The following is a 25,452-nucleotide window of genomic DNA, read 5'->3' on the forward strand; positions in this document are numbered from 1 at the left end:
TTTTCAAACGCGATAGGCGCTGCTGGCAGGGGGAGGCCCTTCCCTCTCCTGCTTGATTGGGCAACGGAACGACTAGGCGCGGCCCGCTCCCCAATAGCCTGGGGAGATGAGGATTGACGCGCCCGCCGCCCAATGGCAGCGCATATTGCGAAGCCGGGATGGCGGGCGCCGCGCTCGAACGCGGGGCGGGATAAGATGGCGCTGCGCCGGCAGCTGCAGAAGCTTTTCCAGGAGCCACAGCTCAGCGGGGCTATCACTGTGGAGCGGCCGCTCTTCCCCACCGCTGACGCACGCTTCTGCTTCTCGCCACCGGCCTCGCCACCGGCCTCGCCGTCTTCCTTGTCGTCGGCATCGGCGGTGGTGTCGCCCCCGCGGCGGCAGGGGCCGCTGCCGGCCGAGTGCGCCATGTTCCAGTGCGGCGGCTGCTGGGCGGTGCTGGGGGACTCGCTGCACCTGTGCGCGCAGGAGGAGCGGCGGCTTGGCCTCCTCGTCTGCTACAGTCAGTGCCCGCCTGGCCGCCTCGCGGCGGGGGGGGTGTCGGCCGGTGTCCTGAGGCGAGGCCCGGGCCCGGCGGGGGCGGCCGGGGCGTCACCCTCAGCGGGTCTCTCTCCCCCCCCCTCCTCTCTCCTCAGGAGTCACAAACAACGTGGTCTGGGAGGACTCGCTCATGATCGGCCTGGAGGGAGCCCTCCTGGGATGGTGGGTAGCTCGCCCGCTGCGTGCTACGGGCACCGGGCCTGCCGGGGGCAGTCGCCACGGGAAGTGGCGTGGGCGACCAGGGGCTTGTGCCGAGCTGGGAGCTCCTCTAGCTGGTAGCCTGGAGTTTCTCACGGGCTTGGTAAACTCCGAAGTGCTTTTTGTACCCGGGCTCCATCGTTTCGGATGGACAAACCTTTTGTACGTATGGAGCTTTAATTTTTTGTCCGTAAGTTTTGCTACTGCAACCGTTTTTGGTGGAGAGGAGCACTTGAGCGATGCGGTAGAAGACAGACTGGCCTTTAGGGTTTTTTTTCTGCGCGTTCCCTTAAAAGGTGTATTACCTAAATTAAAGCATCTCTGTTTAGGGATTGGGTTGGTTGTTTTTTTGGTTGTTTTGTTTTCTCACTCTTTTTTTTTTAAATACTGAAAATAAATTACTTCTGCTCTATTCACGAGCCTACAGTTAGCAACAGGTTTGGTAACTGGGATTAGTGTGATGGGAAGCATGTAAATATCACGTGAGGGTTTACAGAACTGTCAGCTTGTTTAAATGATGCTTAAAGGCTATTCCACAATCCATAAGGGCTGGGAACTTTTTCAATGAAAGACTTTGGTTGTTGGGTTTTGTTTGGGGGAGGGGGAGCATGTCTCTGCATGAGGCAATACTTTTTTAATCAGGAGGAAATCTCAGATCTATGACCTGCCATAGGTGTGGGCACAGGCATTGTTTTACCAGTTATATCATGTTTGGTTAGTATAGCCTGAACCACTCTGTGGTAATAAGCCATGTATTTTCTTCCCTAATTGCAACTTCACTTATTACAGATATTATTTCTTATGCAACATGCCTGACTTTGTATGTTTATGTTCTCCCTGAATGTATTATTTCTTTAAGGAGGGAGTTTTAACTATGTCTTGTTTTGCTGTCCTCATAGAACTGATAGATTGATGTCCTCCGCAAGCATGCGGTATCTATGGTTTCAGAAGCTTCTGCTTAATAATATTTTTTCCTCTTCTCTTTTAGTGCTTACAATGTATTATCCTGTCAGTCATGTGGCTCGAACCTGGGCTTCATTCTTTATTCTGCCCCCAGTGACCTGGCGTATCTCCGAGGCCTCTTCTGTTTTTTCAAGGACAGCATCGTCTGGTGAGTAAACTGTATTCTTACAGTCAGTGATTTCATGAGAATTTGCAAGTCATTACAACAGGGTGTACAACTAATCTGCAGCTAACAAAAGTGGCTTTACTTTGAGTACATTGGTGTGAGATTTTAATATCCTTTATGTTTAAATTGTTTGTGTTGGTGTGACTCCATTTGATTTGCTCTGCGCTTCTTAAGTGGTGTCCTCATGTAATGTCGACATTTAAGTTTAGTTGTTTGCCATACTGATATCTCCTTCGGTTCCAGATTTGCTTAACTAACGTAAGCTATCAAAGCAGCTCCATGACAGATTGAGCACTTGACTATAGAAATTTTAAATTACTTATAGCTGGTGATGGGAGCACCTTATGATTTCAAAGTAAAACCATTGTTGTGTTTTTATTATTTTCATAATGTAGTGATTGCTTTTGGCAACAACCTTGTATCTGCTTTAAAATAATCTTAAATAATCTGTCTAAACGATGAATGCAATTATGAGGTTTTTAACTGGTCTCCTTGGTTGTGTTTTTTTTTCCCTTTCCCCTTTTATTTTCCAGTTATCTCTTAGAAAAACAAATTATAATACAAGCTTCTAAGGTGAATTTTCCTGCTGTGACTTTGGAGGAACCAGCACAGAAAGTAAGGTTTCTACATTAATTTGTATGGAAAATACTTTAAAAATTATTAATATCCAAAAATGTTGATACAATTACTTTTTTCCAAGTTCATAAAATAGAAAAAATACTGACATGTAATGCAGTGACTGGCTTAAATGTGTGAGACATGCAAAACATTTTCTAGAACCACTTAACTGCAAAACATATCCAGTCCTTGCTCATTTTCTGGCAAAAGATTTTTTTATTCTCTGTTACGGTTTGAGAAACCCATAACAACTTATTGTCATTTAGACAGTTATTCTATCACTTGATGACCCTTCCCCACCTGGGAAGGGGAATTGGGGAAAAAACAAGGAAACCCAAGGGTTGAAATATAAGCAGATTAAATAGAATAAGACTAATTATCGTTAATAACACTAAAGAACCAATATTGATCCCAATACCAATATAAGATATACAAGAATTATAGTCAGTCAATTCTATCAGCAGGAAGCTGTGCATTCCCAGCAGTGGACAGCAAATGTCCGATGCTGTGAGCCCTACGACTTCGGGAGGAAGGGAAGGGCTCAGGGGTCTGGCACCAGAGCAAGAAGTTCTCTGGATCACGGCCATCGAGGGAGAGAGAGAGAACTCCTCAGCAAACTTTCTAATTTGTATTTATTGTGATGTTCGTGGTATGAAGTAATCCTATTGGACAGCCTGGGTCAAGTGCCCGGGTCTCGCTCCTCCTCATCCCCACACCTGACAAGGCTCGAAAGCACTGACACCTTGAAACCCACATACCATAGCTGGCTATAAAGTAAATATTTTCACAAATTCAGACACTAGAGTCTTCTAAAAGTGCACTTTTCCCCAGCATTAGAAGAGAAATTAGTCATGTGTTGCTCAAACCAGGACATCCTTTTATCACTACACTTTGAAAAGAAAACAAAAAAAAAAAAAAACAAAAACCCCAAGATATGTCTAGACAAACTTTGCCTAGGTATTACTACTTGTGTTGTCTAAGTTACTGTCCAAGAATTTTTAAAAAAAAATAGCAAATTTTTTGCTATTGAAAGGGATTCTAGCACAGTTGTATTTATGGCTATGTAAGCTCAAAAGAGCATGATAGTATTTACTTGTAGTTTCAGAGACGACGCTAGAACCTCCCTCCTTTTTGGCATTTAAATTGGATGTTCTTTTCCGTAACTTGGTTAGTTGTTAACTTAGTAAATTGTCTGTCCCACGGCTTGAATAAAGTTACTGTGTGTAGGAGACAGCCAGTGTATCCAGTATTTATGTGCTTGCTTGTCCTTACTCTTTTTTGTTTTTTTTTTTTTTGGTCCCCCCTTAGTTTCTCTTCTAAGTATGGAAATGGGCCTGTTGACATTTCTTAGGTTTTATCCTCTTTAAAGTCATCTTCCAGTTTCTTATCATAAGATCAGAGTGGTTTTATAGGTCAAGTGAGGCTAAAATGCAAAAATCTTATCCAGACAAGACTCCTAAATTTGGGACACATTTTTCTGAAGTATTGCAAACACAAATTATGTGATGCTGGAGAGTTTGCTTGTGGACTACAACAAGCACAAGAATCTGGTCTTTGTTTTTTCTTTGAGACATGATGTCAGCAGGATTTTACTCTTGTGCTTGAGACGTGTTAACTTAAACCTCAGACTCTAGAAACAGCTTTTTTTGAGGGACTGTACGTGTATTCCCAAGGTGGTGATGAAACAGTCTGTCCAGATATTGTCAAAGAAGGTCTCTGGCTGTGTAAAAACTGTAATGAGTTAATTAGGAAAGATTGGATTGATCATAGGAAGGCTCTAGCAACTCTGTCTCCTTACGGAGGGTTATTTCCATAAATCTCTGCCAGGGGTTATGCTGGCACACATCCATCTGTCTCCTTTTTGTGGCACAGGCCTCTGATTTGGGTGCCCGTTTTGGCTGTGCTAGACAAGCGGTATAGAGATTAAAGCCCAATATAATCTTCCGTCTCGAAAGTCAGCTGCTCTTTAGCCACTGAAAGTGGGGTGCAAAGATCGTTCAAAGATCCAGCGTGAGCACACTTTCCTCTAGTTTTAATACTAATGTCTCTTTTTCTCTAGCTGAAAGAAAAGATTGTGAAGGCCCACATTCGCATAGAGTTGCTGATGAGGAAGGTGGAGGAACTGGAACAAAAGAATGATGTGGCAGAAAGGCGAAGACCTGCATCAGATGCAGTTGTCCTTCCGCCGGGATATGCAATAGTCAGGATCAACTAATACGCCATCTTTGAGAACTGCTGGAGTTGTTTGTGCATCTCTGCTGAGTTTGTTCACTATGGTAAAATAATGCACCAGAACAGCTTTGAGTGTTGATCTGTCACTTTATCTGTGTATAGAAAGAACTAGTGCTTAAGTGCATCCCTTCAATCTAAGGGGAACACCTCAAATCTGACATACTGAAGTTATACTTGGAAAAATTAATAGCTCATCCATGCAGTGCATTGCTCTCTGAGACAGTATAATTATGACTTTGATTCTCTCTAATGACTTCAGGGGGAAAAACAGCCTTTGAAATACTAAAATCAGGTTTCCGGAACTATACAAAACGTACTAACGAGCAGATATTCAAGAGGGGCTATTAGAAATTGAACGTTTTCGCACAGATCTAAAGTTCTTATCCTACCTTTTCATACAGATACAGCATTAATGGCAGCCAGCTGTTGGCCAAGTGGTATGTGAGACACTGCTAAATGGCCTCCTGATCATTTTTTTTGGATTTGCTTGTGTGTGGACCCTGCAGAAGGAGCAAGCTAGCCTGTCGTAGAAGCTGCACGGTGTGCTTGCTTGGCGCATGGATCTGGGTAGCCCAATGCTGGCTGGAGCACACGGCTTTGGATTCAAATTCAAGGGCAACCCATGTGCCTGCCAAGTCCCCTGGAAGTGCAGCCCCGCAGCTGCACAGGACTGGGTCGAGCTCTTGCTGTGAAGCTCCTCTCGCTGCACCACCTCGGAGGCTTTAGGTGGGCAGCTGCTGCTTATACTACTACTTATGTTAACTGTGCTGCTTTTTGATTAGGAGTTCGGAGTTGTCTTGGTTTGTTCTGATTAAGCAGTAACATAGAATAGCAACAGCCATTGTGCAGGGAGAGGAGGGGTGCTCGCTGTTAAATTCTAATAGTATATGCTGTCTCAGTGATTTTTATTGTTTATGTTTTACAACTTTGACAGTGCAAAAATGTAGTGCTTTTCAATGACAGCTAAATTCAGGATATCAGAAGTAACTACCTGAAGTAAATGTTAGACTCCTGTAAGATCTGTTTCATTGTCCGTAATGACAAATGTTGTTTTCTCTAAAGTGAGCTCCATTGTGAACCCTTAGCTCCTTAGCTGGAAGGCTGTTCTTAATAGTTGTCACTGTATATTGATGTGACGTTTGGAATTGCTGTATTTGATTGCTTCATTATTAAGAACAAAACATCTTTAAAGTTGTGTTGTGCAGTGACTTCTGCGTTAAGGGGGCCTGTTGGTTGTTAACTGGGGACTTGTGACTAAGCTCATTTTGTGCAGGCATCCCCCCATCTCAAGTCAATGTTTTCCATTGCATAACTTCACCTTGTGTTACTTGTGACAGCCCTTTTGTTGTTGCATCAGTCTAAGAAACATGATTGATGACAGGACTACTCACTTTCGCCCTTTTATTCTGGTTTCTGCATTGAGACTGTTTCTTGCTATACGCTTTACATCTATACCATCTGTAATAGTGCTAAATTGTCTTGTTTCATTTAGCAAAGTGTCCATACCTAAAAGAGAGTTGTCAGTTACATTTTTTTTATATATTATCTTTACAGTTGTAAAGAAGAAACTTTTTTAAATTAAAAAAAAATAATCTGAAATTCATTAGCATATATTGTGTGGATCACTGGGTGAGTCATGTGAGTCATAAGCCCACTTCTTTTCCTTAATTACGTTTGCAGGGGAAAAAAATCTTGCTTAGGTCCAGGTTCATTATAAAGCATTTAATACTTAAGGATTCCTCACATTACTTAGCATGAATTTAAACAAATAATGAGTATGTGCTAAATAACAGTGGTAGATTTTTAAACTACGTTTCTCCAGTCTGGAACAGGGAGGACTTGCTCTGTTGAGTCAGTCTGTGGTCCTTCATGTCTATTTGTCAAATGATGTTTTTTCTCGGCAGTGACTATTGCCTGATGTACCTGACACAGCAACAGTAGTACAGTGTTCCAAGTATTCTGTTTTAAGAAGCAAACCACCTTAATTTACAAAACATAAAATAAATGCATTAATCTTCAGTAATTTGAGATGAACTTACTGAGATACCAATTAAAACCTATGGGTGCATTTTTATTTAAGTGATGCATATAATATTTTTTTTTTCCTGAAAGATTCAGCTTTTGATTCCACAGCCTGTCCCAGACTCAAATTCCTCTTAATCAATTGGTGAATATTGAACCAAATCCTCTAGCTAGGCAACTTCTGAGTTGTGTTCTAGCTTTAAATGCGGCCAGGGTCAGGCTGGCTTGGGAGGAATGGGTTCGCTAAATGAATACCAACCACTTGGAAAGCAAGTCTTAAGGTCAGGCCTTCTTATGTTAGCTAATCAGCAGCTGTCTCCTCTGGAATCTAAAGACAAAAACAAGTGGAAAATGAAACAAATCAAGGTGGTTGCACAGACTACTGAAGTAACAATCATATTGCGAATCTCCTATAAACTCACATAAGGGTTTGCAATCCGTAACAGGTTTTGAAAGCTAGCAGTAGGGTGGGGAGCTATGGCTTTTTCAGCACAATCCTCATAAGGTGGTGGTGTGCTGCTGTGTTATGCCACTTCCCAAAACTGCCTTCAGCAGCAACTGAAGGAAAGTTGTGACATGCCAGCCACGGAAGGAGTTTTTCAGAAATGTAGTTGCCAAAACATAAACAATCCACTTCTATGAAATACTTTCCTGAGAGGCTTATTCCTTTTAGGCAATTACAAGCAACAGAAGCTTTCTGCTACCATCTAAAACAACCCTTGAAGCTTTTATCTGATAGGTTTCCCATCTCACTATGAAAGGAGTAACAGTTTTTCTTTAGTTGTCTTCCAAGAAGTCAGAGGCTCTTGCAGCTGAAGTCTGCTGGAACAGCTGGACCCAAAGCAGATAATAACCAGCATACGTGAGTTTAGCTCAAATGGTGAAGTTCTGGCAAAGGTACAGCAAGTAATACAAACGCATCTTGGAAGCGGAGTGGAATGTATGGTAAGTTGGTTAATTGATCTTCTGAACAAACGACACAGCCAGTTTTAGTGCATTCTCAGCCTGTGCTGCTTTATTGCTAAAAAAATTTGTATACAGGTGCAGAGTTTCCAAGTTCATTTTTAAACAGTTCCTCTTTACAGTGTCAAAAGAATAAAATCTTATCTTGAAATCCTCAAAGATGCATAGATATAAAAGCAAGCTGCCTTTTGGAAAAACATCAGAATTTGCAGGGAGACATTCTTTCACTGTTACCATGTAAAACGTGTGCAATGGGAGTACATAGTTCCTAGTGACAACAATAATTTCTTCCACTAATCCATATAAGCATGCCATCAGAAGTTCAGTATGAGAAGTATTTTCTAGTTTGTTTTTTTAAGCACTAAGGTAATTTTTAAGAATCTGTAACTAATACTTCTCCTTTGCTGTTATATCACACTTTTTGAAAGGAGGATATCTTCACTGACATCCTAAAGTAGCTTATTCCTCAGGTTTCATATTGAAGGGAATAAGCGTTAACAAAGGATGCAGCTGCTTACTCTTCACACAAAAGAAAATATATTTAACAGGGTTTAAAACCATGCAAAGTGTTCTAAAGAATACCCACTAAGAATCGGATGACCGTGGTTAACTGCTGGGCTAAACTTGTTTTAAAAATTCCCTTTTTGCTTGAAGAAGTTGGCTTAAAGCATTTCCATTTACTCTAACTTCTGATACCATAAATTAGTTACCTTCTCTTCTAATATTCCTATCTTAATTTGGCAATTCTTGTATATCTAGAAAGAGTATTCATGAGAAAAACACAACCCCCATTCAAAAACCCAAATCACGGTGCTTTATGGATGGTTGGCGATAAAGTATGAACAGGAGTTAACTTGACACAATTTCTTCCTCCAAGACACTTCCTCTTCCTGTTGAGGAAAGAGGACTGAGCCGCTGTACACGGAGAAGTGTTCTGCACAAGTTAAGCCCACCTACAAAATTAAGCTAAGCTAGATGTATGGTATTCTGCAGTAACAAGCTAGTATTCTACATGTCTGAATATGAGTTGAAACTTGGAAAAGTATTAGTGACATAGGCTGTGCCACACGTTCTACATTATTTTTAAACTGCCAGCAGAAATTCACTGCATTATCCACTAAAAGACTTGGGAAACATCACAGAGAACACAGTAAAAGTTTACAGAAAGATGGCACCCAAATTCCCTTTTAGTTAATAAGTGAAGAAAAAAGACTATTGCAACCTGTGTTGCAGAAGATAAAGACCTTCAGTGATCAAATCTAATTTTTTGTTTTTAAAAATCTCTTTAAAGAACTCAAAAAATATACAAGATTACCAGTATTTTCAGGTTCATTCCTGCAGGTGCCATTATTGCTGGCTGGTACCAGTATGCTTCAGTACAGCTGCCTATGTGGCTAGAGAGTTACCTGAAAATACTGTCTATTAAAAAGCTATTCAACACCTGAAATATATGTACTGTGCTTATTAATTTCAGTCTTCTCCAAATAATTTCTCTCACCACACTCAAGCTTATTACCTACTGTCTGGCAAATACGACACTCAATTTGAGTCTGTGGTTTCCGACACTTGGGTTTTTTTATGTTGTTTTGTGTTTATTGTTTTTTTTTTTTCACCCGTTGCTCCCCCCTGCACCTTGTAAGAAACTCTGCACCCTTTTCCTTGCTACAGCTGCAGCAGGTGAGAAACCTCATCTCGCCCCTAAACATGCTTAGTTCATGCCCTGCTTTTTACATGCTCAGGGCACTAATATGAACCAGACAAGAGGTTATAAAGGCGAGTTCTGCTGATCCTGGTTCCTGATTTACAGTTTTGGTGCCATGCTTCTGTCCCTATCTATACATTCTGCCCCTTTCTCTACAGAGGCAGCACATTCTCTAAAAAACCAAAATTTGAGAATCAAAGCAGGAAGTTCAAGCTATTGGTATATTAATTCCTATTGCTTCATTATGTATAAATGCATATCTCAATTTACTGGTAATAACTACATTACACTAGACATTTTGAATCATGCATAATTAGAATACTAGCTCTAAGATTTGGTTTGTGGGCCTGTGCCGCTTTCCTTCAGTTTCTCCATGCAATTCTTCATGCCTAAGGCATTACAAACCAGCTGCCTTTTATCTGACCTGCAAACACGCTCATTTGGAGGGGAAGTGGAAAGAAGCAGACAGGATTTACATAGGACACACGAAACAGTAAGTTATAACAGTAAGTTACCTTTTCTCTTTAACCTTAGATGTTGTAAAGTCTTAGGGAATCTGTCTATATTATAACCTGGTACATAGGCTCAGAGACACAACCACACTCTGCTTACATCATGACCATCTCTACAACTCAGCAGAAAGCGCAGAGCAGACTGAAAGGGAATAGACATCAGAATCCACGGCTAGTGTTCTGCACTGTTAAACGAGACACCTTGGTTCAACTGCTGGCTTCTGTGTGACAGTCAAAGCACTACAGGGGCAAAATGTTGGATCATTCAGTAAAAGAAATCCATTGGAATCTAACTTCAACTGCTATTATGCAGCTCTGTACCCGAACAGCACGCAGGATTACTAGTTTTGGAGGAAGACCGGACTGTTTCCTAGGGATGCAGGAAGCAGTTATTTCTAAGACTGATTATCCATCAAAACCCATTCTTCTCTTCCATATTTTTCCCTTCTCTGCCCAAAAAATACACTGCCAGCTCTTGACAATGTAATCTTTGTGTAAAGTGTCAGCATCCTGAAGCTCGGGACAATTTCTTCTCACTCACTATCAAGGAGTCTTTGGCAGGACTTTCTTTTTTGTCCTAAATTTGACAATTACCCTCAGTTGCAGAAGCTGCAATTCCCAACCCAAGTACTGGCTAGACCTTCTGCAGCAGCACTACTGCGTATGAAACCAGCAAACAGTTGTATCATATGTGTTTAGTACTGCTAAAGGAGGCGTGTCAGTACTGGTCACTACACCTTTGATATCCCACACTGAATTGTGGTAGCATCTAATACTTCCACGTAGTTTTAGTAGCAGGGAAATCAAGGGGGTCGAAGCAAAAGTTATGCTGTACAAGAGCTGAAAGGCAAAGGGATTCCTTTTGTTGCCGTGAATAGTAATTTCTAGTCTAGTGGCCTATAGAATACAGATAATTACAAAAAGTCTGAACTGGGAAGCATATGCAGATAGCTGGCCTGGCTATATCAGTCTTGATTTCCCCCCCTTCTCTGAATGAATAAACCCTTGAAGAATTCTATTCGGCCAAAATTTATACTTCTGAAGTGTGAACATCACTGTGTTTTTATTATTATTTCATTATTACGTAAATGTACTTGCTGACCACAGATGAGAATAAATTTATAATTTCTCTAATGTAATCAGATAACAATCAAATTACAGTTCCCTATGGCCAGCTTCCAATTTTATCAATAATTCAATATCTGGAATTTAAGCTGATTACAACCTTCCAGATCAATTAGCTTTTCATACACATATTACATACTAGCCAACACTTAATTTAGACATCCTCATGCTTATCTTGGTTACTTTATATTGTAAAGATGCCCACAGCCCTCGCAGTCCCATTATCAATTTACTAAGATCCAAAGGGCTTCACCTCCTTAATTTCGGAACATTAGAAGCCTCCCTTCAGCTGTAAATTACAGTCCAAATTACTTCAGCTTTCTAGAAGAAATCCAGACAGACAGATCTAAACCTCTGCTGTAATAATTCTGTTCAGGCTACAGTATTATCTGTTGGGCCATATTGTCTCTATAGACTACATACCTGCACTGAAAACTGTGTCAGCTATCCATTTTAGAACTCCTGGGGCTCTTTTTACGCAACCTTTTGATAGCAAATACTTTGCTGGGCGCAGAGGCTACAGCTATAGATCAGTAATCCTTTGCGCTACCAGAAGCTTCACAGCATTTGCCTCTGCAAAACTTGAGGCATTGACAGAAATCAATTAGGGCCTGAAACAGAGTGTTTAGCAAGGCTAAAATGATTTTTACTGTAAAGTTACATTTTTAGAATTCTACAATTGTGCTTGGAATGTACAAATGTTTTGAGTGTCAAGTGTTATCTATTTTTTTATATTTTTTATTTAAAGATTCATATTGGTCTTTTTAAACAAAAAACCCAAAAAGTACTTCCCACAATAACAGCTTTTAACTTCAGAATCAGTTTCTCTTCACAGTCCAGTATTTGGAAGGGTTTAGTTTCTTCTCAGAGAAACAGAGCAAGTGCTAGACTACAAAAAAGAAAAAAATACAGGGAAACTTCAGCTATCCTTTCAAAAAGAACTGTCTGCCAGTCCCCCAGCACTCATTGACAGTGCTTCAGGCATGTGACAAAGCTACTTTACTTTTTTTTATATCAGGTTCATTAACTAAGTATTCAAGTGCCAAATTCCCTCCCATGACAGGAACATAAGAGGAATTCACTCATTTTTTCAGGAAGAGACTCTTCACGCGACTCCCTGCAGCACAGAACGCCACAAACTTATTTGGTTATTACCCACTTACTCTACTGTACAGTCTTGCTAATGCAAGTTATTTACTATCACATGCAAAACAGTTATTGCTACTAAAGTTCTATTTTCTTATTAAATCATCTTATGGCTTTATTTGCATCAGGGATTCTTCCCCCTACATACTGTGCTATTTTGCATTCCAGTTTCAGAGGTATTTTTCAATTGATTCTCCCAAGCACTAAACTACTTTATTCAATGGTACAGCTACTTCCATTTAGAATTGAACCTAACTCTCAGCACAGGTCCCCCAGAGCTCTGCTGTAAATGGCCCACCTGTTCAATTTTCTTGGAAACTTATTAGATGCAGAGGGTTGTTTGTTTGGGTTTGGTTTCTTTTTTTTCTTTTTTTCCCGTTACATACATCAACTCTTCTCGGATTACTGGTTTTGCAGCAAAGTACATGCTTCTTGATTAATTACTTTAGAGATATATCACACCAAAATTACAAAACCAAGCTACCCATTCCCTCCCTCCCCCTAATGGCCATTTACAGGCAGGTCTCAGGAAAAAAAGATGCAGTATCCTCTCTAAGTTGAAAGAGAATTTTGTTCTTGTAAAAGAGAAATGGGTGAAGAGCAACACTGGCACCAAATAAAAAACCTTATTCCTAGAAAATCAGAGGATGCCATCCACAGAGCATCACACATCTCAAGAATCATACCAGCCTCTTATTTGACCAGTCTAGGCTGCCCATTGAGTGCTAAATCATTTGGACCTTCCCTGGTCTAAACTTTCCTTCTGAAAAAAAGCAGAGGGAGAGACAAAAATTATTAAAATTGAGCTTAGAACTGGCAAGCAATACTGGAAGTTACCTAAAATACAGGATGGGTGGGGAATCTCTGATCCATAGGCTAGAGATAGCCTGCTGCACAGCTACAGTCTGCAATGTTGTTTTCAACAGCCCTTGACCTTATTATAGTCTCTCTTATTATTATTATTATTAACATTAAGATTATGTAAATGCAGGATCCAACAAAGTTGTTAAAAGATTCAATAGGACTTCAGCCAAAAAAGGTTCCCCATTCCTGCAAAAATGGATAAAAGTCTTCTACGTATAATTAGCAGATAGCATTTTGCAACCATTAACTTATTATATAACGAGGATAATGTTTAAGTAGTTATAACAATTATATAGTCAGATCTGGAAAGAAAAATTACTTAAGTAACAAATTTTGTAAATGATCTTAAGGTGACAGAGATGTGCACAAAATGCACACAAACTCCTTCGCATATTCATACTTTTCTGAGTATATCAAAATGGGTAATAATAAAATTGAAAATGCTGCACATGGAAGAAAACACCTTCAACAAAGACTAAAAAGAAAAGAATCCCACTGAGAGATAAGAATTCTGGACGCTTACATACACTAGCTTACTATTGCAGTTGGGCAGATAAACTAAAAACAAAAAGTCAACTATGATTATATGAAGCCCATTAAGTGAACACAGTCCATTTCTAAAGATAGCGTTGCTATTGTCAAAGGGAGGATACTGCATGTTTAGACCATGTATGTGACATTTCTATTGTATCCTTTCTATTGTTAATTACATTATCATCACTGTTTATTAATAAATTTGTCACTCTGAAATTGTAAAAATACTACTAGGCTCATGCACTGATCCTAACATGGCACTACAGTTTGCTACAAAGCACTAATGCTTATGGAACTATACACATCTCAAAATGGAAGACATTGGTGATTTTGTTGTTTTCAAACAACTTGTAACATCATTTTGTCCACAAGTATTAAAATATATATATGTATATATATATGATCTATTGCACATGCCCCTTGTTTTTGTAATCTTTCACATGGGAAGATTTCCAACCAACATAGAGAAAAAGTGGACCAAGAAGAAGTAAGTAGGCTGAGGCAGCATTTCCTAACACAGCAGTTTTATAAAGGTGCTGGCAGGAAAGGTACGGTAATGGGGGTCTTCTGGGCATGCACTATTGGAGTATTACTTCTGCAAAAGTCACAGATCCTTAGCCCTCCTAAAAATATAATGTTCTAAAATTAAATTTGAAGTAGCAGTTTTACATTGTCATGGATAGGACTCAAGAAATATCAGCAATTCCTTTTTTTTTTTTTTTGTTACAACACAGGGTTACAAAATATTGAGGGTTTTTCCTATGGAAAAAGAAATCAGCTTAAAGTGTCTACTCTCTAATCAGACAAATTCTTAGTTTTTGTACATGTCCACAGAAAGCAAAAATATCTTCCTGTCCCCCAAGTATTTTGTCATCAAGCTATGCAAGGAACAACTGCTAGCTTTAATATCAGAAGGGTAAGTACGGGCAGAAGGAAGAACAGGAAATTCCCAGATCTAAAAATCAGATGTTTCTTAGATCAGATACCTCCGAACCACTTATAATCCTATGATAGTGACAGTGTTTTCCATCACTGAGAGATGGATCCTGCTTCTACAAACATCTACATTAAATCCTATTGGTTTCAACGTAAGGAGGCCCTAGAAGGAAGTGTGCTTTTCTAGTTGTCCCCAGTGCCAGAAAATTCAGACCATACTCAGTAAAGAAATCCTGTGTTCTTAAAAGAAGTCAGGCTAAGCTGGTGGTTGCCTCATCAATATCAGTGTAACTCATATCACACAGCTCATCACAATGTTACACACAATTTTAGTGCACCCCTCTGCTCATTACAGTTGGCATTATTTTGATATGCAGTGTCTTGCCCACCACTCTTTAGCTTACGCGTCTGATCTTTTCTTCATGGAAACAAAAAATGGGTAAAGCTGTCATTAAATCTTATTCCTACAATGCAAGTCAAAACGCAGACTTAACTCAGCTCTACTCTGAAGACTAGGATCAACATCAACACTTGTCCTTACTCCGCTATGGAACTTGGTCCCATAAAACATCACCTCATTTTAAATATCAGAATGCTGCCCTTGCAATCTATCATTAAGATTTAAGAAGGATTTAAACTGTTGGCTTTTTCAGCCATTTTCAGGTTGCCTGGCTGTCTCCAGCAGTTATCTAAAAAGAAAAGCAGAACAAAACAAGAAATCTAAAACACTCCCCCCAACCATGCTATTATCTCCCAAAACCTATTAACAGAACCAATATACCTTTATTTGATCCAGATTTGAAAATATTATTTTAAGCTAGTAAGTCACATTTTCTAAATCACAAGCTTGGAATAAGGTGCGCTAAGAAGAGCTCCAGATTTGAAGTGGAATAGAATAAACATCCCAGTTCTGGTTTTTTTTGCCAAGAAATCTTACTTGCCATATAGAATACCATAGCGGGGAGCATGTAAACAATACACGCTCCCATCTCAGAATGACAGAAAACATCCTATATAATGACAAATTATGGAGACAAAGAATCTTGTGTAAACATAAGAACAACAGATTGCGCCTTAGTTTGGATAGTAATAAAAGGAACCAGAAAAAGGCCCGTCCTAAATACTTCTGCTCTCTCTCAATTCACCCCTCTTACGTTGCTAACAGCCCATTTCTCTTGGGCCGACTTCCACCTAGATGATGGAAACATACAGGTCATCTCAGTTCTCAGTCACAGAAGAATCAAAAAGGTGATTCCATCAGCAGTAAGAAAAGCTGAAACTGTGCCAAGGAAGCTGAGTAGATAAACTGCAACTTTACACCTCTGGTCTCTTCCATCCTACCAGAAGTTGATTTCTTTAATAAAGTACTGCCCCATCTCTTCTACAGTAGAATGCTTTTGTTCCTTTTGCTGCTAAGTATTCATAGAAAGCCAGAGGGAGAGAATGATTTAATGTAAACCTAATCATTATCCTGTTACCCCAGAGGCCTTTAAAGCTTCATTTTTCTTTGCTAAAAATGAAATGGTGCAGAGAAATTTCTCCTTCTGGTGAAAGCTCTTCATATCCAGCACTTACATAGGTTCACACATGCAAATATACATTTTGATCACAGACTGGGACGATGCATTTACACGCTACAGACAAAGTGATTCTGCATTTGTTCCTGTGCGTTAGCTGCTTTATGTGAGTTGACATCAAGACATCTATCTACAAAGTCAAGCCTGGGTCCTGGACTAGAAAATACCTGTATGGGATGTCCCCAGTTGTTTGCTAAGTTTCCTCCTCATGTCAGAGCAAAGAATATGTTCTGGTTTTCCTGCTGCAACTTTTCATACATGTCAAGAGAGTTTGACATAGCAATGCATGCAGACACTTTATCTGCTAGGAATTCCAATGTGACACAGTGAAATACTTAACCTTCCTAAAATGAAGAAGGAGATATTGGTGAAGAACACCAGCTTCCAATTGCATCTGATTACAAAGTACTTCTCATTTTAAAACAGAATGCAAAAAGCTGGATGAAGAGCTGGTACAGAAGACATTTCTTCAGGAAACAAATGCTGATTTCTGTTACTCTGCTTTTGAGTTTTGATAAAACAGCGGGGTACTTCTGTGGGAGAAGTCATCTGGTGAATCAAATGTTGGGTGAGATGGTTGAAATAGGAAGTGGAGAGGTCTTTGTTCATTCAGCTCCATGGAAGTGAAGGGCAGGTTTTGCTTGCTAAAAGAGAAACATACACATCTCGCAGCCTATGAGCAAGCAACAGGACCACGTTCTTCTTGAAGGTCAAGAGAGGATCTGGAACCCCAAAACAGGAGAGGTAGTTTAGGAATCAATAAAATACAATCGACATTAAAATGCCCACTGGTTCCTTACTTTAAAAGCCTGACTCTAATGGACAAAAAATTAGCCGGCTTCACAAACTGCAATTATCCCTTGCTCTGTAAGATTTTATAACTAACTGTAGATGTCGGTAAGCTGGCTAAGGAAATACTAGAGAAATGCTGAACTGTACGCTTACTCATAAGCAATGCATCCAAAAATATACTAGTGTTAATCAGCTATGGGGCTTCTTAACTGTAGCTCCACCATACAGCATGCGAATGTTGAAGTAGTACCAGAATGCACACTGCACACAGAGAGTATATTCTGTTATAGCAGGTCACAATTCAGAGAGACACTGTAAACTATCGCTTAATTAACTAAACTGCCAAGGCTGTAGAGGAAAAAAGCACTTATGACAGCTGTAAGACCACACAGATTAGGTACGTACTTTTACTCATTTATCCCCACTTATCCACAGTATAGACATGCTTCAACAACTGTCATCTTGTCACTGATCTCCTGGCCTTTCATCAGTGAGGCTCACCTGGTGTCACCTAGTCACAGTAGCTGTTAAGACATGATTTTTTTGCTTTAAGTTTGATGCCACCCTGGATTGGAAGGTAAGGTGGGGGCGCTCCTGCATAGCTAATGCCAGAAACATTTATTATCGTTCTCCTGTACTACAATGAGTCACGAGAGAGATTTTTTTCCTTTGGTTTCTCTTTCTCACACACAAAAACATACGCCATATTTTCTAACCCCTTCCTCTCTTTTCTCTATCTGTATTTCTCATCTTATTCTAATTACCTTAAGCCTCTAGTTGATCAAGTTCAGCAATAATCTTCCGGTGACAATTTTCAACTCCTATGTTAGCAGTAGCGAGCAGATCATGAAAATGGAAATAGAGCACATGTCACCATCACTTTCTCTCTGAGGCACTCAAATATTTCAGCTGATCATGAGCTTGACCATCCATGCTCACACTGTTGAGAAAGTCTTATTACGAAGATGGGGAAAAACAGATCTGGAGACCTGCAACAAAACATGCCAAAGGTTTATGGGAGAGCTGAAAACAGAATGCAACACTGTTACACATCTTAAATACCAGAATACCTTTATTTCATTCACGGGGTGGGGGGCGCGGGGGAAATAAAATCAAAACTCCAGAAATGGATTGTCATCTTTTGAAATTTTGAATGTACTTTTTTTCTATTTGATAATTGACATTTGGTTATGTTATCTTTCTTCCAATGCTACTGTTTAACAAACACAACTTTGAAGATAACTACTCAAAGTTAATACAATTACACAATTAGTGTATCTTACCAGAGCAAAATTACATCATTGGACAGGAATTTTATAACTTTAAAAGCATTTATTCTTGTTAAAATATATAGTTAAATAAAAGCTTCTTTCAAGCAAAGCCCAGGCTGAAAGCTGACGCTGGCAACATGCCAGTTCTCTGAAAATATCCTACGAAAAATTAAAATGTGAATGGCTGATTTCTTTGGATGGGAAAAAAAGAAAAAAAAAAAAAAAGAAGAATGAAAAAAACCTGTATCAACCAACAAACCCATCAAGCTTAGTACCTGATACTTAGTACCTAAATAACCTTATGGCTTTACTCACCATTATTTTTGATCAATCCTCATTCCCTTCAGTGAGCCTAGAGAGAGAGACGAACAAATGAAATTAAATTTCCTTCTAGGAAGCTATTCAGATCATACATGATTATCTGCACAAGACACAAAGGATTAGCTGTACCTTCCAGGAAATAGCATTTTTAGACATTCTATATAAAACATGCCGTTGTTACTTTTCCAATGATCACAACTACCCCCTTTCTTCAGTTTAAGGGAAAAGATGGTAAAGTGAATTGGGACAGAGTAAGGAAGACCCAGGATAGGCAAACTTTAACTAAGAACAGGCTGGCGAGGAGCAGCATCTACCCAAAACACGCCTGAAACCATTCTGTTTCCTTGAGTAAAATCACGTGTGTCATTGATTCCACAGAAAGTAGTTTATACAATACTGAGTTACCTTTTTTCCCTGGAATTTATTGGTTTCTACTTTATTGAGAACAGCCTGCAGCCCATGCTCGACCGACTGTACCTGGAGCATTAATTATACACCACTACCAAAAACTTCTTTTTAATTATGCAGATAAACGACCTTGTTATGGTAAGCTATCATCAACAGACACACGTTCCAGTTTCATATAAACTGAGATGGACACAGCTGCAGCCTCCAGGAAGGCAAGAAACTCTTTCATGTTGATAACAAACCACTGGAGCAAGGAAGCAAAAAGACTGTTCTCAAGGATGCTGAGTTGACAACCTAACTGGAAGAATAACGCATTGCTATAAGCAGAACTATCTCATCACACAGAACTTAAATTATTAAAAACTCCCAGTATCCTCAAAGTATTACTAGCTTCCACCCTCCTGCACAACACAGCATGTCTACAAGCACCAGGGATCTGCACCTTCAGAAAATGTGCAGTCAGCAGATGATCTCTAGCCCCGTAATTTCAGGGTAGTTATTCCATTCTCATGTTGTCAATTCTGACCCTTCCTATTCAAGTCCTCCCTCAAGAACCTGCCAAGCACTATGGGACTTTGAGAGATTAAGGAACAAACAGGAAATGATTCACAAAACAATTAACTTGATAAGGAACAGTTATCAGGAACTCTCCCAAACCTGCTTATCATAATGGAAACATTGAAAACTTTGAAAAGTTGAGGTTTCTTTCACTTATTCTAAAACTACATATAAACTAAACTAAAGTAAGTCTTCTTATAAAAAAGCAGCAGGTGACACTTAAATCAACTCATACAAAGGAATGTATCATCTAATACTGAAATTCAGTTTGCTTTAACCTATTTTTTTAAATTTTATTTTAACAAATTCACTGACTTTGGATGCCCCAGTTTTTAACTGCTCTGCTTGATATACTTTCTATCTGACTTTCATTGAGTATGTGGGAGCAGCATTCACACTAGTACCAACAGAATTTGCAAATGTAACTGGATATAAATTAAGGCTATTGAAAATTAGCAGGCAGTGAAATTGATGTCGATAGTACCAAGTCTACAGTTAAAATGTAGTGGAAATTATGAAGAAGAAAAAAAAAATCTTTCTTGTTTCATACCTTACTTACTGAACATACAATCAATTGATCTGGAACAAGAAATATCTATAAAACTTAACATTATATGTATTAATCCTTTTCTGTTAAAAATTCTGAAAAATACTATTTTTATTATGTTTTGACCTATTGCCTATTCGTATTTTTTTGCTCTACTGTAACTAAAGGTTAGTTTCCATGAACTTTACATTTCACATTCAGATAGATAATTTCTTGGATACAGGCAACTTCTGGAAATTGAAAGCCAAAAAGAGATGAAGAAATATCTCATAAATAAATTTACCAGAAAAACTGTAGTATTTGTCTTCTCATATAGATCAATATGCCTTATTACCAATATACCAATGGGGGGGGGGGGAAGTGTCAGCGTTCTGACATAATCAGCACACTGGAACTGGAAACTATACTAAAACGAATAGTACACAGCTATGCAACCAAGTGTCACCCCACCCCCCACACTCTGTTTTTAGGTACCCTTAGTCTTAGTTAGACCAGTCAGCAAAAATTCAGATCCATCAGATCTAGCTTTCCAAAATATTACCTTTGTCTCTTTCTCTCTCACACACACCAAAGACTCCAGGAGACAAGCAGAACTAACAGGGACATAGAAGAGAATTCCTCTCCTCTTCCCTAGAGCCTGAGAAGTAGGCGAGGAAAGAAAGACCTAGAAACATGTTTATGTAGAAAGACCAATACACAAAAACTTGAAAGTTAAATGTGGTGGAGATGTGTGAAGATACAGAAAGCAAAGTTAGCGCTACAGATTGCAAGTCCACCGAGGTCTTTCCGATGGCTTAAAAGTGTCAAATTTAACCTGGAAAGCTGACGACAAAAGCTTAAATCATAAACACAAAATACAACAGAAGTAGCTTACAGTCCAGTAAAAAAAAATAACTGTCTTCATACTCCTTTCACTTTCTAGGCAACTTTTAAAAAGGCATCTAAACCAAATCTATGAGGCAACGCAGCGAACTGTAATAAGAAAGGCTAAGACTGATGCGATTGGAGAAAGAAAGGGAGTGCCTCAGCATGGAGGCACGAATAGGAACGTAGAGCAGGAGCACGGCTCTTGGAAGGGCCTGTGTTAACGGTACTCAGGTCCAGGTTGGCAGATCATCAAGACCCCAGCACATCCCCCTGCAATTTCAGAAGACACCCAGATCTGGAGACAAAGAACAGTGATAATTCACAAAGTGGGACAGGGCAGACACACAGACCACCGTCACCTCCAAAAGGGTACATACACAAGGGCATATCTGAAACCTGAAACGGTTGCCAACCTAGGAAGAAACCAGAATACATAAGGACCTGACAGCTGGTGTCCCTTGGCCCCTACAAGGGATCCTGGACTTATATCTGGACATGAGCAACATAGCGTCAGACTGCTGGACACGCAGCTTTAACAACCCTGCTATGGTGCCTGGCTGCTGGACAAACATCTTGGGCACTGTACACATTCTGCTGCTTATGAGATTGCAAGCCTGAGTGACTGTTTTGTTTCACTTTGTATTTTAAATAAAATCACCTTTCTCTCCTATGAAGTTTCCAATGGATATCTGCTGTATTATTGGTACAACATTGTAATAGTAGCAGACAAAATAGGGAAGACTGTTTTACAGATGAGCTTTGTATTCCATGATACGCACACCATAGTAATGTGCTCCTTGAATACTATTTAGGCAAAGAATCATCCCTTCCTCCACATCCCATTTTAGGAAATCCTCTTTTTTTTTTTTTTTTTTTTAAAATCCTCCTGCATTCACATCACCCTCAGCATGTCAGGATTGGTTTCAAACACTGTTCCTTTTCTAGTTTTTAAGAATGAACGTGGGAGGTGTTCAAGACATACCAAGACATACTCTAGACTTTTTACAGACTTCAGAATTTTGCCTGTTGGTACACAATTTTCGACACCCCTGACTGTCAGATCACAATCATAAGATACATACATAGCCTGTTCATGTAGATCTACACACTGCAGACTCACAGCACTGTGGGCAAGATTGCAACACAGTGCATATAGTTAATTTGACATATACCAGGGCAACAGAAAACTCTAGTTTTTCTAAAGATACTACTTTTCACAGCTCTTGTACATTTAAGAACAAATATTGATCTAATTGAATTTACTTCTAAAATAGCGTACAACTTCATGTGAAAGAAAGCTGATTGCCTATTATTCTTTTAATTATAATATAAAGCAGAATTATCCTTATATGTAATATGTCAAAGGCAAACACCCTGGCTGGCATATTTTAACAATTCACACATAGACATGTATAAGTAGGAATATTCATCAGTTGCAGCATACTGTGCCTTATGTTGCTCATAAGCTGCTATTACTGTTACTACATGAATAATATAGCACATGAAATTGGTAAAATGTTCCTTTTTTGCAAAAGCAGCTACTGCTTTCAGAGCTAGTAACGACAAACACACCTATCATATTTCTTTTGAGTTATTTCTGCAGTTACAAACAACTACTTCATTATTAGGTCATGTAAGATAACATGCCACATCTCCACAAGATCTAAAGTTGTGCTTCTCATTTAACCACTTCAATTCTTTACCTTTTACCTGACATGCACGTTGAACATGCAGTCACTTAGAATTCTATGATAAACTCGAGATTTAAAGAATTGTCATTGTATATAGAACACAAGGAATCTCATGATAGTGATCGTAATCCTTTTACTTTCAGTAAAAAAGTCCCCCATCCTTTTTTTTTTTTAACTTAAACAATGTATCATTCTATAGTACAAAATATCTCCAATAATTTTGAAAAATTTATGGCATACCTGACCTGCATGTTACTAACATGGAAAGGAGACATGGTGGGTTTAGTAATAGTTTCACATGTGTCATCATGTGTAAAGTCCTTTTCACCTTATTATCAAGTCAAATGAATTCATAAGGCTGCAATCAATTCCACTATTAATATAATCTCTCCACAAAACTTAGTTTGTACTGTAGATTAGTTGTACATTCCAGTTTTGTCAAATGACTTGGAAGCCATCCCCTTTGTGCACTCCTGTGTCAGTATGACATAAAGACATCAGAAAAGGATATAACTGCAGATTAGCAAAATCCATCTCGCACACAGATTCTATGAATAACGACAACAGAAGAGTAGCTATAATGACTGCTACGCTTGTAGCCGAAGATTAAACGACTAATTTCTGGTGATATATTTTGGTTTCTCTTCTCCACGTCCGCACGCTGTCAGCCGCAGCTGTTCACCGAAAGCGTGTTCTCGGCTGTTCCTAACCCGGCTGGAGGGCATCGCTGTGCAGGAACCAGCCTCTCTCTCCCGGCCACCTACTGCAGCCCGGTACCGCCGCCCGCCCGCCCGCTCCCGCCAGAGCTGCGGCACAGCCTGGCCCCCGGCTCCGAAGTTGCTCAGACTTTTCAGGGCGGCGGGTGGGTCGAACCGGCCCGGTTCCCACCCCTCACCCGCGCCACGGCAGCTGTCCCTGGGGGCGCCGGCCGTCCCCACACGGACACCCCCAGCCACCCCGGTGTGGAGGCCGCGCTGCTGGGCGTGGAGGCACCCGGTGCTGGTGGCGCTGGGCGGTCCGGCCCGACCCGATCCGGTCCGGTGCGGCGGCGGGAGAAGAGCGCCTCTGGAAGCGGCGGGCGCGAACATGCCCGGGCCCAGCCCAATCACGGAGCAGGACGGGGACGCGGGTGCGCGGGCGCCCGGGCCCAGCCCAATCAGGGAGCGGGGCACCGGGCACCGGGCTGGGTGCGGCCCCGCGCCGGAGGCTGTTGTTCCCCGCTGCGCTCACCTGAGCGCGGCCGAGGCCGCGGGGCCGCGGCCGGTCCCGGCCTCTCCGCCTCTTCCTCTCACTCCGCCATCTTCCCCTCCTTACCTCGGCCACCCGGCGGGGGGCTCGCGGCGCCCGGCGACGCCGGGCCCGCCCACTCGGCCGCAAGCCTATTGGGTGTCGCTCATATGCATCAGCCGTCCAGTTTTGGCGGTGATTGGTCACCCGCGCCGTCCATCGCGGGGGCTGGCCTCCCGCCTCCAAGGCTCTACTTTCTGATTGGCCCCGAGGAGAGCTCACGCCTGGAAAGGGATTGGCTCAAGCCGCGCGAGCAGGGCTGGCCTGCGGCGAATCCTCCGGTGACCTCCACAAGAATTTAAAGGAGCCGCTTGCGACCGGGAGCTGGGGGGAGGCGGCAACACCTGACCCCACCACCGGGGGGCGGGCGGCGGGGTGAGGTGAGGTACCCCGGCCTGGCCCAGCCCTAGGTCACCCACCCGTCCCAGCAGGCGGAGGGGCGGCAGGGGACCCCGTTCCGACAGCCCCGCCGGCCGCAGCCCGACCCGACCCAACTCGGCCGCGCAGGCCGGCGCCCGAGGCGGGGGGAGCGGGTTCGGGTCCCTGCGGCCGTCCCGGGGACTCCGGGTCATCCCCTCCACTCGCACCCGGCTCCTGCCTCACAGGCACGGCCCGCCCGGCCGGGGGTTCCTCAGGGGAGCCGCGGGGCGCGAGCGTTAGTGACCGTTAGTGACCGCTGCTGACCGCTGGGGCTGCCGCCGCCGCTCCCCGTCCTCCATTTCACCCCCTGCCTGCGTGGAACCCGGGCGAGCCAGCACCGCCGCGGTTATCAAGGGATCTTGATTGCTCTGAATGACTGCCTTTATTCATTCTGCCGGGTTTTGTGTCAGCTGCAAAAATTGGTGTTTTTTTTAGCAGCAGTAAAATTACACTTGAGGCTGACGGGTGAGTGTATTGAACAGCGTGAAGAGGAGTACTTACCCATTCAGAAAACTCTCGAGAAACACCCCCATTTAGCCGTGATTCATCACAGACAACTAATGCAAGCCATTTCAGCTGAATTCTTGATCCGTTTAATGCACGCTTTTCTACTACCTAGTGTCTTCATGCAGATTGTCAGCTTAAATGAAACACTTCTGCCAACTTAAATATTATATCCATGCACTATTTACGACCAAAGTTGTAGTTTCAAAGAACTGGAAGCAGACCTTTCAAGTAACTTTCCACCCTGACGTTACGGACACCAACATTTATTTTTACTCCTGCTCTTCACAAGTCAAATCCAGTACTTCGAATCTTTTTCCCAGACTTGATGCCTACAGCATCAAGACCCTACTTGGGCCTACAGCTATTTGGCAACTCATTTGTCCCCTTTCAAGGTTGATTAGCTATCAAACCTACTTAGGCTTTCTGTAGTCTTCATAATACTCTCAACAGTTAATGTAATTGTAACCATAGATTTCTGCAGGCAACCATCCAGAGATTTTCAATATAGCTAACTCGAGTGCGCGGATCTGAAAATAGACTTTACTTCCTATTTGCCAGTAGACTGGAAAATGGTTCATTTGTATTTAAATACCCATCCCATGTACTGCTTTTTCAAAAGACAAAGATTAAATATTAACTAGTTCTGCCTTTGAGCTGATAATTTTATCACTCTTCCAGACTTCAACCT

General features: G+C 41.2%; 1 protein-coding gene and 1 long non-coding RNA gene across 2 annotated transcripts; one reads left to right on the top strand and one right to left on the bottom strand.

Moving 5' to 3' along the window:
• The first annotated feature begins 138 nt into the window (after positions 1-138).
• On the top strand, positions 139-8,235 carry OIP5 (Opa interacting protein 5). Its single transcript, XM_054197612.1, has 5 exons — positions 139-499; positions 633-699; positions 1,724-1,846; positions 2,398-2,479; positions 4,542-8,235. The coding sequence occupies exons 1-5, from the start codon at positions 196-198 to the stop codon at positions 4,695-4,697; spliced, it is 732 nt and encodes a 243-aa protein (XP_054053587.1). The 5' UTR covers positions 139-195; the 3' UTR covers positions 4,698-8,235.
• Positions 6,083-23,929, bottom strand: LOC128908074 (uncharacterized). Its single transcript, XR_008465853.1, has 5 exons — positions 23,781-23,929; positions 18,474-18,510; positions 17,652-17,876; positions 6,996-16,817; positions 6,083-6,220 (listed from the first exon to the last, which is right to left on the bottom strand). It is a non-coding gene; the product is annotated as an uncharacterized LOC128908074 (long non-coding RNA).
• Positions 23,930-25,452: the final 1,523 nt, after the last annotated feature.

This window comes from Rissa tridactyla, chromosome 4 (assembly GCF_028500815.1).
Source record: "Rissa tridactyla isolate bRisTri1 chromosome 4, bRisTri1.patW.cur.20221130, whole genome shotgun sequence".
In the NCBI taxonomy this organism is placed as follows: domain Eukaryota; kingdom Metazoa; phylum Chordata; class Aves; order Charadriiformes; family Laridae; genus Rissa; species Rissa tridactyla.